Here is a 16520-nt window from a genome sequence, read left to right as displayed (position 1 = left end):
TTGACGGACTTTATTCCGCGAAAAATTAAACTGACGGATATGCTGTATGGGAAGAAACCCGACGCGGAGATTATTGAAATAATCTTACCAAGATTGTTACCTGCTGTTCAAGACTACTTCGAAATTAGAAACCCAAGCACATTGCAGGAGCTCTTCGAATTGGCGGTGAAGTTTCAAAATCGCAGAATAGGGGAAAAAGCTAGAGGGGCATCGTATTCTCAAAGTACCCGAAGGCAATCTTCAAATGAGCAGACCAGAAATGCAAACCGCTCTTATGGGGGAAAGAGCTATCAAGCTAACTCATCGAACCTCGAAGGTCAAGGCCCAAAAAGGAAATTCGAAAACAAACATCCGCGTACCCAGAAGGCAGAAGTTAAAAAGGTTCCTGTGAAAGCGAGGGTCCAGACCCCAGAAGTTTTAAAAAAACCCTCAAAAAGACACTTAAATTCGGTCATCGTAAAGAACTCACATCTACCAATTATACAAGTCCTGGTTGGCGATGTACCAGTACAAGCCCTCATCGATACAGGAGCAGAAGGTAATTTTATGAGTGAGACATTCTTCAAAAGGAATTTTTATAGGTTACGATTATTTAAAAACAAAAACACAGAAATTATAGAGGCGCAAGGAAAAACCTGTCACTGCATCGGGAAAGTATCATTAAACATACAGGTAAAAGAGGAAAGCCTCAAGGTATTAATTTTTGTGGTAAAACATCTGCAAAATCCTCTTATTTTAGGTATGGAGTTTTTAAGGGCCGCGAGGGCCAAATTGAATTTTCAGGACGGTTCTATTGTGCTGGAGATGGACCAGAGGGTGGTGGAACCTGTGGAACAACCGCAAGTTGACCTTAGCCATTTGAATGACCATGAAAGTCAAGCCATCCAGCAAGTGGTGAGTAATTTTTCTAACTTGTTTTCAGAAAAGCCTGGTAGCTGTCAAATAGTTACGCATCAGATACAGTTAACTGCCGAAAAACCTTGTAGGACTAAACCGTATCGTTATGATAAACAAAAAGACCTAATCATCGAAGAACAAATTCAGGAAATGTTAAAGAACAAAATAATAACGCCCATAAATAGTGAGTCCGCGAGTCCAGTCGTACTATGTAGGAAAAAGAACGAGTTTCCTCCTTCGGATAAAAGGGCTTGGAGGTTTGCTATCGATTACAGAAAACTGAATAGTATTACTAAATTCCCAGTTTACCCTTCGCCGTTTATAGAGGAAATTATTAGAAACATTAAATCTACTAGACACATGACTACTTTGGACTTAACGTCTGGCTACTATCAAATAGCTATGAAACCCGAAGACATACATAAAACCGCGTTTATAACAAAATCGGGCACTTATGCATTTTTACGCATGCCCTTTGGGTTGTGTGGGGCCCCATCAACATTCCAGAGAGCTATGGACATTGTTCTAAAGCCTGTCCAAGGAAAATCAACTTTAATCTATTTAGATGATATAATTATAACGAGTAGTACGTTGGAACAACATATTAAAGTTCTAGAAGAAGATTTTAAATTATTAAAAGAGGCCGGTCTTACAATTAACGCCTCAAAATGCAAGTTCGCAACTAAAGAACTTAAATATCTGGGTTATAAAATTTCGCAAAAGGGTATAGAAACTCAAGATTCAAAAATAAAAGCAATCAAGAATTTCCCACCGCCGAACACCGCCAAGAAACTTTCTTCTTTCCTTGGGTTATGTTCTTACTATCGGTCATTCATAAAAGATTTCGCTAATATTGTTGAACCACTGTTAGTAATTAAAAGAGAGAAAAGTAAATTTACGTGGACAGCGGAAGCAAATACCGCATTTGAAAGATTAAAAGAAGCGCTCATCAATGCCCCTGTTTTGAAATTCCCGGAGGGGGACGAAAACCTGGAAATTGCAGCAGATGCGTCGGACTATGCGGTGGGTGCGGTTCTTATGCAAAATAGCCATCCTCTGGCATTTTTTAGTAAAACGTTGAATCACACACAAAGGAATTATACAGCTACAGAGAGAGAAACATTAGCCGTATTGATGGCTGTACACAAATTTCGAGTTTATTTCGGCAAAGCGCCAGTAACAGTCTTTTCGGATCATGCGGCTGTTGGTAGACTTTACTCGGGTAAAAACCTAACGCCCAGGTTAATAAGATGGGCTTTAAAACTCCAAGAATATAATCTAATAATAAAATATAAACCGGGTAAGGAAAACAATGTAGCTGACGCACTTTCTCGTATAAAACTGGACGATGAAGGTAATGAACTTAAATGTGCTGTGTTGACTTCAAAAATTTTAGATTCTAGAGATACAATTATCGCTGAACTGAAAGCTGATCCTGAATTTGGAAGTATCTATGCATATTTGAAAGACCCCGAATGCTTTGAGCACACAGATATCGATGCGATAAGAAATAGAGCAGAAAACTATGAAATAATAGATAATTTATTATTTTATACGAAACCAACAAACGAAAATCTCGAGTACAAACCATTCATCCCAGCCTCGCTTCGATTAAGCATTTTGAAGGGATTACACGACGCGAAAACAGCGGGTCAATTAGGGGTCAGAAAGACTTTAAAAAGGGTACGCGAGGCGGTATATTTCCCGCAATTATACAAAATAGTAACTGCTTATGTCAAGTCCTGAAATCAATGTCAGTTAATAAATGACATTAATTACAGCCCGGCCGGGTACTTAAATAGCATTCGCGCTACATTTCCGAATGAAATTTTAGGCATAGATCTGCTTGGTCCCTTCACCCAGAGTGAGTTAAATAAAAATCGTTTTCTTTTAGTAATAGTAGATCATTTTTCAAAATGGACAGAAATTGTTCCACTTAAACGCGCGTCAGCCAAAAGAGTCGCAGATGCATTCTTACACAGATACATTTTAAAATACGGTGCACCGATAAAAGTCATTAGCGATAACGGTAAACAATTCATTAGTAAAATATATTTGAAAACACATGCACTGGACTTGGCATACGCCATATCAAAATGGTTCCGTATAGACCACAGGCAAACATAGCAGAAAGAGTTAATAAAAACATCGTAAAAATAATTCGCAGTTACGTTAGCACACATCACAAGCGCTGGGATGGCTACATAAATGAGTTAGCTTATGCTTTAAGAACGGCAAATCACGATACTACAGGAAAAAACCCAGCAGAATTATTTTTAGGCCGAAAGTTATTTACGCCTTTAGATAAATTATTCTTTGTGCAACAAAGAGAGCAAGAGTTTAAACAGAAAGATGTGCAAAAACTTATTGATCAGGCGCTTAAAAGCTCGGATACGGCAAGAAATAAGCAAAAAATATATTACGATAGAAGACGCCGTGAAGCAGATTTTAATGTTGGGGATAAAGTATTGAAGCGGAAATTTTCTTTATCAAGTGCCCCAGACAATTTTACTGCAAAGTTAGCTCCAAAATATGACGGACCCTATGTAATTCAGGAAATCAAAGGAGTCGTATTGTACCTTAAGAACGGGAGAGGGGAAATCTGTAAAGCAAGTCCCGACCAGGTGAAAAAATACTATAATCAAAATGATTTTGAAATCCTTAAAAGTTTCTTGCAGGACACAAGCGTAAAAGAAGTAGAAGGTCCCGAAATAACGTCACCCGTTCCACCACCCAAGAAGCAGAGAACTGAAGAGAGACCTAGCCCTTCTACAACCCAGGCGCGGAACCGAAAAGAAAAAATAAAAACTTTCAAACTGCAGCATTTAAGAAAAACAAGAAGGCAGATGCACCGCGTAAAGAAACCGTGGTAAAGAGTAAAACACCACATACAACGTATCGCAGGAGAAATTATACATCAAGGAGAAAGCGCCCAGGGCCAGAGAGTCAGGTGCCAGCAAGGCCGCCGTTCCGGAAACTGAAACGGCAGCAGGAGGAACAAAAATACCAGGAACAACAGAAGAAATTCAAGAAGGACTCCAGACCGGAGGACGTCAAGACCAGCCGTCCTATGGAAAAACGGAAACGACAACAACCCGACGATTACTCCGCCAAGAGGCCAGCATGCAGAGGACGCAAAAGAAAATGTGGACGACACTCGGAGGTCAGTAAGGAGAAGATTGACGTCCATGAAACCTATCACGTGGGAACAGTTCTGCCAGAAAAGAATGACGGAGTTTCAATCATCGAAAACTCAAAGATAAGTTAAAATCTTCTATAAAAGTTTTCTCTTGTTCCGAAATGTTATGCGTAAGTACGAAGTTCTATGTTTTGACGAAAGTCAATATGTCTCGGTTGAGACTTAGTTTTGTTTTACTTTATTTAGCTAAGGCAAAAGTATTATTTTCTTTAAGTATAAAATCTAAGAACAAGCAGTTTCTGTTGGTCGAAAGACTGTTAAAACCTGTTATGTTAAAACCAAAATTTGGCCGAAGATAAAAATAACTTCGTATTCTTGTATTAATAAAAACTTTAGATTCAGTGCCGCCAGCTTGGCGGAGAAGGAGTAAAGTAAAAATTATTTTCTCTTATTCATTTTATGGTAAATTGTAAAAATCATATGTCTTAGAATTTTGTAAATATACGTAAATACTTGAATGTTATGTAAAAGTAGAATTTAGTCTAGAAGCATAAAATTTTAGATGCTAAAAGTAAATGCTCAAAAGCAGTGAATTCAAAATTTAAGTATTAAACTGTAGATAAAATCATGCTTTAGAGCGAAAGCCTGCATTTCTAAAGATGAATGAGGGGGAAGTTAGAATGAATGTGTTTTGTAGGGTTCTCCACCTACACTTGAATTTTAAGAATGTTAAAGTAGCTCATCGAGTTGTAGAATGTCGAGTAAGGTGTGTCTATTTGGTCGTTGAATTTTAACAAATCATGGTGGTTAGGGGAAGTGTTATAATACTAAAACACGAATATTCCCGGTTGACACCACACATGGTGGAGAGCCAGGGTAAAGCTAAATTAATGTTTGAATACTTGAATGAATGTGAAGTAAACAGTAACTAAGGAAAATAAATCGTTTAAAAACAAAAATGTATTCAGTGTCAAGAAAGTGTAAATTATAATGTATTTAGAAAGATACTGATACATATTCCTTCCAGATGCTGGAAGGAAAAGAACAAGATTGATTGCTGACGTCCAGGAAAAGTTGCTGTAAGAAGAGAGATTTAATTAAGTATACTCAGAAATTTTATTATCCTTTTGTGAGATAAGATTTTTTTATGTAAACGAGGCTCTTAAAAGTAGTTCAGAATTGTAGAAACCTTTCAACAGGTCGTTTGTAGGACCTGCTTTCCAAGTTTTCCAAATTCTGGCAGCGGCAAATGTAGGGTTTATATTTATTTTAACTAACATTTATTTTAAGTTTAAACTATCTTTCCTGTCAAGCTTTACTTTCCCCTGGAACTGCCAATGCCAGAGTATGTAAATTTTAGTAGAACGCGCAAGGATTGAAATAATCAGCGGAAGTATTCTGAGTTAAATAGAAAGGAAACGAGTTCGAGATGTGCTGTTCTTACTTCACGAGCGCGGAGGTAGTTAGCCAGAAATTGAAGAACCACGCGTTTCGGCTTGTGTGCTTGTCTCGGCCAATTGTTAATCGTTCAACGTGCTATTCAAAGTTTGCTGAATCAGCAGCGGTATTGTAAAACGCGGTGTGGTTATTTACGTTTAGAGAGCCTCGTAGTTAGTCTCTTGTTATTATTTCTTTTCAGGTTCTTATTTTTTATTTTAACCGCCGGGTCGGCGTAGTTTGTGAGCGTCAAGAGCACGCATTTGTAATTTCTAAAGTTGAATAAAAAGGGACTTAAACCCTTCGAAAGACTCTGTCTAATTTCCAGTTTCAGCTGTCACCACTTGGTTGCGTGCAGGTTGGAGGCGCGCAACTGTACACGTTTAAAAGGCTTTCAAAAGCTCGTTAAACAACACCTTTTCGGTTGCATATTCTTAGACGATAGACATCAAATTACGCCCCTTATGACAGCTCACCAATTATTCTAGCACATGTAAAGGCGTCCTGATGTTGAATTGGGGCCATACTGCACGTATCTGTGCCATCACTTTCATTTACAGAAGAAATGCCTTTAAATGCGCCTTCTTTTCTTCTTTTTAATTTGCCTTCCGCTGCGCGGGCGGACTTCTCTCATTTTGTGTACTCTAGCGTACACTTTGAAATTTCGGTGCTGATATTTACATATACATGGACTTTTTACTTAGATGAGTTTTCATTGTATTGAATGCAAAAAGCTCTTTAAAACAATTTCATGGTTATATTTTGAAATATGAATTTGTTGTTTAAATTTTGCATACTAGTTTAACTGTGCGTAACAAAAATATTTATAATATTGCGATGCGCATGGTATATAAGATATTTGGATAAGACTGGATTATTTAATTAAAACATATATGTGATTCTAACATAAGTTTCATTACACTTTTAATGGGGATCTTCCGAGGATTACGATTTATAGTTCTCGCATTCCCTTCTTTTCCCACCACTAACGTCTTCAGAAGACTTTCAGATAGACAGATTTTCGGTTCCCCTGATCAGAGCTAATGTGAAACTACTTAATTTAAGTGATGCTTTATGTAAATAATGAAAAATGTCTCCCAACTTATCGACTGCGCCAAGTATCAAACTGAGGAACTACAAGTGTTCCGTTGTTCTGAATATTTATTGCTAAAGCATCAAATAAAATTAATTTAATGCTAAAATTTCTGAACTTTATAGTTATATCTAAGTACAACACTTCCTGGTTAAGTTTTGACTCAAGCGAGTTTATCCACACAATTTTACCCTCAAGCGACTCAATTTTATCCAGCAAGCAGCTTTTTCAAATTAGTGCATTTATCTGAAGGATTTTGAGTTTCTAGTATGAACATGATATTGTGATTTGACTGTTTTGAGAATATTTTGGTAGGCTTGTATTAGAACAGATATAAGCAATTTTGTGCCTCGGAATGAAAGTGTAAACTAAGTAGTCCTTTGAATGTAAAAGAATTCAAATTTTTTCTTGAAGTATGTTTGTAATTTGTTTTATACAAGCAAAGTGTTCTGTTTACTGTTTTGTGAAAGTTAACTGTTCTGAGGTGTGTACGATAAATTTAAGTACGAGCTAACAAGTGATAACAAGTTAAATCAAAGTAAAAGCTAACGCAATGAGTGTAAGTAGTTAAAAGTTAAGTTCTCAAACGTACAGTTATCAGGTATTTCCTCCTTCCTTTCCTCATGCCTTCGTGGTGTACTTAAAAGCAAGCTCGACGCGTTTTCGCAAGGTCCGGAGTTCGAATCACGGCGATGGTATTGCACATTTTTCACGTTACTGCAGTGATTGACTCTACAAGGTACCGTGAGAACTAAAGTGGTGGACGATTATTTGTCACCATCAGGATTTGACTATTGGGTCCCCTAATCCCCAGTCGGCTTTTAAAAAGGGGGTTGTATGAGGTTTTTCCTCCTTGCTTTCCACATGCCTTCGTAAATGGGAGCACTGTCGAAGCGTAATCGGGAGATCCGTTGCTCAAATCCCAGCGAAATCCGTTGCTGATTTCTCCAGTTTTCTGATTTCGAAGAATTGTAAAAAGCTCTACAGGTGGCAACCAAACTAAAAGATGGTGGACAATAATTTGTCACCACCAAGATTTGGCAGTTGGGTACTCTCATCCGCAGACATCCTTTCTAAAGGATAGCTTTAAAAGTATTTTCTCCCGAATTTCTTCATGCCTTTATGGTGTAACTGGAAGCACGCTCGATGCATATTTGGGAGAGTTCGTATCGTGGCAAAGGCACTGCACGTTCTTCACTTTCCTAAATCCATAAAAGCTAACGATTATAAAGGTGTTCGTGAAATCTAGTTTCTCTAAATGATTAACGCTTAGGATTTCGGTTAGGAGGTAGTTGTTGCAAACTTTGTATACTTTTCAAACGCAAGTGCATACATAGCAATGCTGGTGTGAAAAATTAATTGTGGACAGAGTGTAAAAGATTTTGATGAAGTTGAACGGCAAAGTGAAATATAGAAATATTTTAAGATGTGTTTGCTAAAATATTTTTCCTTACAGATGCCTGAAAGAAGATAAGATGAAACAAAAAAGAGTATTGATATCCTGCATTATATCCTCGGAAAGTGAATCTTCTGTAAAATTTAAATTTAGTTTTAGACTTTATAAAACATGCGCTTATAAGTCTAAAACTAAATTTAAATTTCACAAATTTTAGATTTTATAAACTAAAACTTTTATAAACTTATGTTTATAAAAGTTGGCTCATATGTAGGTTTAGAATTAAAATCTTAGCAAGGTCGCTAAAGACCACCTTTGTGATTGCTTAAATTCTGGTGGAGAATATTATAAGATTATTATTTAAATTAAGCAGTTATATATAATTTCAGCCTTGATTATACTCTTTCCTTTTCGTTTCGTCACCAGACTGCAAATCAGTTAGCTAGCATTTTAGCTGAGGTTTTTGAATTTGGAACAAAGCGTGTTTCTGGCCTGCGTGGGCGCGCTGTGTTAGTTCCTGCCAGCTCTGTTAATATGTAAGTATTCGGCCTTATAGGTTCTCGCTGCCCGCATTTGAATTTGATAAGCCAGTTAGGATTTCTGAGCAAGCTTAGAGTCCTTTTTAAATTGCGTAATCTTTGACTGCTACTTCAAGTTAAATTTGCATTTGTCTGTCCCTTTAGTTGCATCTCAACGAGCTGTGATTGATTTTGTTACCGCGTGTAGTTGAACACGCATTTAATTTTGAGAAGCTTAACGGTTTGGCTATTTTTCTAGTTACCCGAGACACAATGTAAAAGAAAATAGACTATTTCAGAATGACTTTCTTAATGACATCTCTGCCTTTAGATAGACAATCTGTTTGATTTGCCATATTTAATCTACAGTAAAGTGCTATGTTGTTTAAGTTATGGGTTAATCAGTTTAATACGCTATATGCTGTTGCATTTATTATATGCAGTAGCACTTTTTACCTCCTTGTGCGAAGTAAAAAGGAAGTATTGTTATCGCGAAAAACTTCAGCAGGCATCGTATTTTAACGAAAATATCCATTTTGACAGCTATCGAATGCAATTTAACGATATTTTCGCGTAAAATCCGTACGTAAGGACGGAATAAAGGACTCTTTCCCCCCAAAAAATTATAAAACTTATTTAAGATGAATTCTGAGGAGAAATTTTCGTGGCGTCTGTGCGTACGTACGTATTTCGCATAACTCAAAAATGAGTAGTCTCAGAACGTTGAAAATTTCTATAAAGGATTGCTATAACATGTAGTTGTGCACCTTGTATTTTTATTGCAATCAGCCGCACCAAAAGTGTATATCAACTCTGTTACTCGGATCAGTAATTTCAGTTCCTTTATTCTTATATGTTTGTAAATCGTGTATTCTTTTGCTTTAAAATTGATTGAATTATGTTGTTCTTATCTTCCGGTTAAGGTTTTTAGGCCTTTAGTAAATATGCATGCAATATTTTTAGAATTATCAAAAATTTAAAAGTTGTTTAAGTGCCGCTAAGACTTACTATTTTTCCCATGGCGGCCATTTTTGTTTATATTTGAAACGGCAGTATAGTAGATTTGTTGCCAATCTAGAGAAAGTAAGCTTGGCAATAACGAAGATAACGCCTTTTTTATTATTGTGACTTAAATCATGCTTAATCCATTTTGGAATTTATTCGAGGAAATAAGTGTTTAAGATTTACTTCATAATTTTCAATACAGATATTTTGAGTTTTTCTGTATTTTTGCCTTGTCGCGAAGTAAAAAGTGAATTAATTTAATGAGAAATACTAAATCGTCTGAGAAAAACTGTTTTTTTTCATTTGTTTGCTTAGTTTTTTTCATACATCGTTTTAAATTTACTATAGTATTTGAATAGAACATGTAGCAGCGATTAGATAATTCATAAGATGATATAAATTTCGTGCATTCTGAGGTAAAAAAATAATATACCTTGTACAAAAATGTTTCTCTTTTTTGCAACTTATTTTTATGCTCTTCACTGTATTTATGCCAAATAGAATTTGTCTCAAGAATCTACGTCAAGGAAAATCTACTTCTTCAAAGTTATGGCATAGATATGCTATTGCTTATGATTTAGCCCATGGAATCCGATGGCGCCACATGAACGTCACTCCAAAGATATTACCATTACTGAAGATTCTGCAGAAGTCAAGAGATGGCGTCGTACGTCTTTCTCTTATGAGATCCGCACTCAGTGCTTTAAGACTTTCCGCTTGTTCGGATTTTTTTTCTCATCTTGATGCCATTGGAAACTTCAGGAATATAGACTAGTAAAAGCCTCAACAGGCCGCATACCTTTTACAAGAATGATGATCTGTGATCTGTTAAAAAATGAATGAAATGTAATGCTGTAAAGTGAACCTAGGACCAGAGTGTCGCTATGGTAAAAAAATATAGTGAATTTTAAAGAGTGCATTTATTCTATTACGGCTTATGCGCTATCGACGAAATAAATTTATTTCAATACAATATGTTTAAATTAAATTCAAGAAAAAAATGCTTCTAATTTAATATTCCGTACAAGGAAGTCATGTGATGTACACATCAGATTTTAAAATTTAAACAAACTGTTTATAGTGTGGAATGAAAGGACAAAAATTAGTGAAATTTATTACAAAAATGAACATTCATATTTACATTTTGTACAAAAGAAGATTTCAAAACAATTTATTCAGTAACTGTATTTACAACAACAAATTAAACAACTGATGCTGTACAACTTCAATGAAAATGACAGGATCTGATTTAAGGAAATAAAAGGAGTGAGTCCTAAATTACGATGCGAAATGTGAGAGCTTATTATTTTTCGCACGTTAAAATGAAGTTTTTTAATGTTGCAAAAATTATAAGAGAATTAATGGCATTCTGTGGCTTAAATTCTGAAACCTAAGCTTAGTTGGATCACGCAGCCTAGATATAAGTGATGTTTCTATATGCGTTTACGCATATTTTATGTTAAAATTATATGTACTTCATAAGAACGTGAAGTGTATAAATATATACGGAGCACCTACTTAGTAGAACATAAAATATATACATAGTAAACTAATGAGTACATATGTTGTAAACTATAAATACATTCATTCCGATTTTATCAAAAGTATATTTTTAAAATTTGCAATATATTTTAATAGGGAAAAATTTCATTACTTTTTATAATGTATGCCAAATAATTAATTGCTGAATAATTATCAAGTATTTTACTATTTTTAGAGTGTTATTAATACTTTTGGTAACAAAAATAATGAAATAAGTAATTTATTTCCATTATTTTATGTAATTATAGAACCTCGTGTTAAACTGAATAATATTATGGATATAGTCTGTAGAATTTTAATTTGCATGAATTTGCTCGTTTCGTTGCTGTTTTCTTAATTTTATCTGCGATATCCTGATAGTTTTTGCCCAGCTAAGAAATAACTACTTCTATTTCGCTATGACTTACAGGTAGCCAATACATGCATTTGTTGACATTAATTATATCACTTTATTGGAATGCACGTAATTAATTTCGAAAGAATAAATTTTAATGGTGTCAAAATTATATTACTTAACAGTTTAGAGAGTGCAGAAATTTTTTAAAATATCGGCATTCATCGTTTAATATCCTTAATATTCTTAAGGATATTAATAATGCTTTATAATAAATTACATAAACTTCTATAACTTATAAAAGTGTGAGTCACGTGAAAGTGATACAGAGTGTTCTGCTGCAAAATGGTGTAACTGGCTGTTCAGAGTATACTCATTCGATATGCCTGTATTTGAAGGAGTGATTGTGACAACAGTTACTATGGCATCTGATTTGTGCTCGTTTGAATGCAGTATTGCATCATCCTGAAGACTTCAACAGATGTGTGGTAAGAGTTTTTATGGATGAAAAAAGTGGGATGAAAAAAAAAATAGTTTGCTTTCAATATACCTTGTGTGCTGCAGCAACAGAACAGATGACACTTTGAACAGTAATACATTCTATTTTTTCTATTTTTTTAGATATGGTCTTTGTATATGGTATTTAGTTATCGAATTCATGAATTAACTCACGTTTCTGAAGAATGTTGATAAATATCATATTTACGAAAGCAAGGTCATATAATTCTAATTTAAAGAAATTTTCTGCTTTCATTTCCTCTTACTGTTCTTAGCAAGTAAAGAGAACAATATTCTTTCTTCAGCTTTCATCAGAGCCTCTCTAGCACCTTCCGAACTGTGGGGGACCTCGAAGCCAATACTGATAAGGATAGCATGACCCCCATGACACTTTCAATTATAATAATTCCATTTTTTTACGATAGGTTTTGGTCTTTGTAAATTTAGCTATCAAATTCAGTGATTTAACACGCACTTCTGAGGGACGTTGGTAAATACCATATTTTACAAAAACAAAGTCTCATGATTCTGTTCAGAACTTCATATATTTCATTTACTCTTACAGTTTTTAGCACGTAAAGGAAATAATATTCTTTCTTCTGCTTTCATGATAGCATCTCTAGCACCTTCCCAACTGTGGGGACCTTGAAGACGATACTGATAAGGGTAGCATGGTCCCCAGTATAGCTTCCAGAATAGTTTGATGTCTGTGAAAAACAACTTTAATAAGTTTGGTTTAACACCAAAACGAGAAGCTATTTCATCCATATATTGAACATAATCGACACGCAGAGTCATTTTTTCACTTGGAGCATATCGCCTTTTGTTCATATTATGTCGTCTGTTAATGTCTTTCAGCATTATTTCTTTCGATGGCAAAGAGCCTTTTCCAGCGAAAATGTGTGCAGCCCATCTGCATTGTAGTTCACCAAGGGGCATCCCTGGTCCAAAAGGTAATATGAAACCAATTATTGCCAAAGTGGGGTGCTTCAAGTGAGGTGGATACATTAATTTATATAAATTAATTTTCCCATCTTTTTCTGTAACTATTCCTTTTTCAAGAAAAGGAAAATCCCACGTGTATCCAGTTGCCATAATTACCTTATCAACTTTAGTTACTCGATCTTCTCCCTTAAAAATGACACCATCTTCTGTGAATTCATCAATATCATTTTGCTGAATTACAGATCCTGACAATAGTTTAGCTCCTATGTAGTCACTAACTATTGGATCTTTGGATAAAACATGGTACTTTGGAGGTACTGCATATAATGTATGATGGAACTTGGAATCTATAAGGGATTTTTCCAGGAAGTAACTGCAAAAGTTAGTTGGCAGAATATCCATTAGATTAGCTACGAATCGTCTGAGAAATACTGTGTCCACAGGATAGCCAAAGGGTCCTAATCTGCCTAGAACATATGCTCCAGTTCTTGTACTCATATAAATCTAAGAAATAAAGAACATGGTTAAAAATTAGGGATACGATATAAGTGTTATCAAAGCAAGGTAAAAATTAAAAGTAGTATGCATTTGTTTTAACAGATAAGGCTTTACATAGCACAGAAATAAGAATGTATGTCTAACTGTTTGGTCTACGAATACTTGTACATCTGTCTGTCTAATGCAAATAAATTTCTCTTTCTATCTTCTTTTTTCATTACCTATGCATGTCCTTTATAAAATGGGTTGGCTACTTACGATTCTAATTTCGAACATTTTCCTAATTTTAAAATTTCACTTGACAATAGAACAAATATTTGCTATTAATGAAAAGAAAAAAAAATATTTAGGCGCAAATTCAAAACTGACAAATACTGTTCAAAATAAACTAATAGAATTATGAACACGCCTGACACTCACACGTAATTTATACAATTAAACCATATTTAGAAATTTAAATAAGAACTTCATTTATTTGCAGATATAGAGAAGTCATCAAATTCTGTCAAGTTTTCAGATAATTATTATGATTTATGTTTTTTTACTACGAATCAATGAGGGTTATAAAAATGCGTAATAAATATGATCAGTTATTTTAAACAAATTTTTATTTGTTTCAGTTCTCCTCAGAAATAGTTATTGTATTTAGGGTGAAGTATAAATTATAAATTGGATTTAAAACGTTTTAAACATAACATTGAATTTTATGCAAAGACATGCCCATTAAATAAGCTTAAAACACTGGTTTTCAGATATAAATTATTGTACATTAAAATTGAAAAGAACAAATTCTATTATTCTATTTAACCGCATATAAAGCATGTTTGATTATTGCTAAATTCTATAAAGTATTTTTGGTTAATATATGAATACCAGCACTTGTATTTAAGGGTATTAATTATTATTTTTTCAAATATTATTATGCCTAGCTATTAAATTGCAGCTGATTTCTAAGTGTCTTTTGATTATGCATGATACAAACGTGGATTAAATTCCTTAGAAAATACCTTCTAAACACAATGACGCAAGCACCGATTAATTTCTTTAAATAACGCTTTAAATCCAATGACAGAAGCAAAGGTGAATAGCCTTAGAAGACAACTTGAAAAAGCAAAATTTCACAAAATACTACTACTTATTTGCTTTTCTATAAAAATTAGCTTAATGTTTTTGTAATTATTTCTTTAGAAGACAGTAAAATCGATTTGCGAGATACAAATTCACACCATCCCTACTATAGCATGTTAGTAAGAAAGCGTTGAAGATATTGAATTGTTGCAACTAAAATGTTCCTTTGCAGTGACCGGTACTGACCTATTTTTCAAATCGAATATAATAACTTTATGCTGCTTTAAACTGGTATCCATTCTAGTACCTACTTTCAAAAATGTATCGAAAGAAACAGGTTATCTTATTAAGCATTTCTCCCGCCTTCTTAGCATGCCTTCGTGGTGTGGTGGTCTGCACGCTGGGCGCGTATTCCAGAGGTCAGCGGTTAGATTCCCGGCGAAGGCGTTTGCTCATTTCACATCTCCTGCTTCCAAAAAATACCAAATGCATATATGTATTTTTCAGGTTGTGGAAAGGATGTGGGGGAAATTAACTTCTAGTAGTGGTGAAAGGGGTACTTGGGGCCAAAAAAAGTTTGAGAACCACTGATCTAGTGGGAAAAGAAGAAGTTCGTTTGCAGAAAATGTTTCTTTTAGATTCACATGTCATTTAATGCGATAACCCCCTTATTCTTTTCATGTTACACACAATTTATCATTAATTTAATATTATTTGCTTTAGAAGTCGCACATTTTCGCTCTTAATTTTCAAGTGCATTCTATTTTCCAGAAGCATTATTCTATTCTAAGTCTTCTGCAGACGCTTCCTTCTGACTGTGAATCTGGTATATAGTGTGACATTATTTCGTGTAAATTTATTATACAGATAATTGAAGGGGCGTGGAACAAATAATAGTCCGTATCTCCAATTCTTAGCTAACACAGTGTTCTGATCTTGACCTGTTACAATTTTTCAAGTACTTCCGAAATGGGCCATGTTCTGTTACCAGCTAGTAAAATAATCCATTTGCAATGATGGTGAAATCCTCAGATTTTGGGATCAGCTGCCTATTTCGTTCCCTTGGTTTGTTTTAGCCAAAACCTGCTGACAGCCTTAGTTCAATGAATTCTTGGTTTAGATGTGATTTTGGCCATCATATATTTACTTCTTCAGCTGCAATATTTTAGTACTTTGTCTTTTCAAATTTTCTGCATGTTTATTTCTTGTGCTTTAAAACGTGTGTTCCCCCCATGGAGATGTGCACCCTGATTTGGAAGTTACAAGACGAATGGAAAATAGCTAGCTTTCAGAATGCTGTTGTTTGACGTTACATAAGATCTAGGCACTTTTTTAATTAAAGCTGTTTAATAAACTAATTAAGTAATTAAGTGATTTAATGTCGTAATTTTGAAAACAAACTTCAGCGATAACATACAAACAATAACTGATTTAGAAATTATTAAATAATATTCTGAATATGTAATCTTTTAACTTACCTGCTCAGCCACACTGCTTGTTTCCACTGCTGCATCTAACGCAGAACATCCCGTGCCCACAACCAAAACTCTCTGGTCTTTGAATTCTGACACGTCTTTGAGACTATGTGTATGCATAACTTTCCCTTTGAATTTATTCAGTCCAGGAAAATCTGGAATTTGAGGTCTGTTGATGTGCCCTACGCATACCATGACACCATCAAATTCATCTGTGAATTCTTCTCCAGTTACAGTATTTTTTGCTGTGACCCTCCATCTTCCAGTTTGATCGTAATCTTCAGTGCGTTTAACTTCAATTACTTCCATGTTAAATTGAATATGCTTCATGCAGTCATACTTCTCGCAGTACATCTTGAAATATTCATACAGTTGCCAATGTCGCATATAATTGGGATATTCTTTCGGTGGAGGAAATGTGCTAAAGCCCCCCATTTCTTTGCTGTTGTTTATAATCGTGGTAGGCATTATGGACGCAACGCCATCTATTATGTCTTCACGATAGCACCATGTGCCACCAAGCTTGTCTGTTTTTTCGAAGCAAACGGGATCCATATTTTCTTCTTTGAGCATTATTATTGATCCAGCTCCTGAAAATCCACCACCAATGATAGCTATGCGCTTCTTTTTCTCGGACATATTCTGTGATCTGAAAAGAAATAAAATTTTAAGATT

At 34.9% G+C, this 16520-nt stretch overlaps 1 protein-coding gene across 2 annotated transcripts in view; it reads right to left on the bottom strand.

Annotated features, from left to right (window-relative positions):
* Positions 1-10573: 10573 nt before the first annotated feature.
* The window catches only part of LOC118198065 (flavin-containing monooxygenase 5-like), a 99481-nt gene continuing 93534 nt past the window's right edge, over positions 10574-16520 (bottom strand). For both annotated transcript variants that reach the window (XM_085820728.1, XM_035369653.2), the window contains exons 2-3: positions 15849-16494; positions 10574-13308 (exon numbers count right to left, since the gene is read on the bottom strand). In XM_085820728.1, coding sequence (XP_085676854.1) covers positions 12409-13308; positions 15849-16484 — 1536 coding nt within the window. In that variant the 5' untranslated portion in view covers positions 16485-16494 and the 3' untranslated portion in view covers positions 10574-12408. The remainder of the gene's footprint in view (positions 13309-15848; positions 16495-16520) is intronic.

The sequence above is a fragment of the Stegodyphus dumicola genome, chromosome 7 (genome assembly GCF_044657685.1).
Source record: "Stegodyphus dumicola isolate Sdum_Otavi_A_Nest chromosome 7, ASM4465768v1".
NCBI lineage: Eukaryota > Metazoa > Arthropoda > Arachnida > Araneae > Eresidae > Stegodyphus > Stegodyphus dumicola.
The sequence above is the reverse complement of the archived record's forward strand: the minus strand, read 5'-3'. Positions and strand labels throughout refer to the sequence as shown.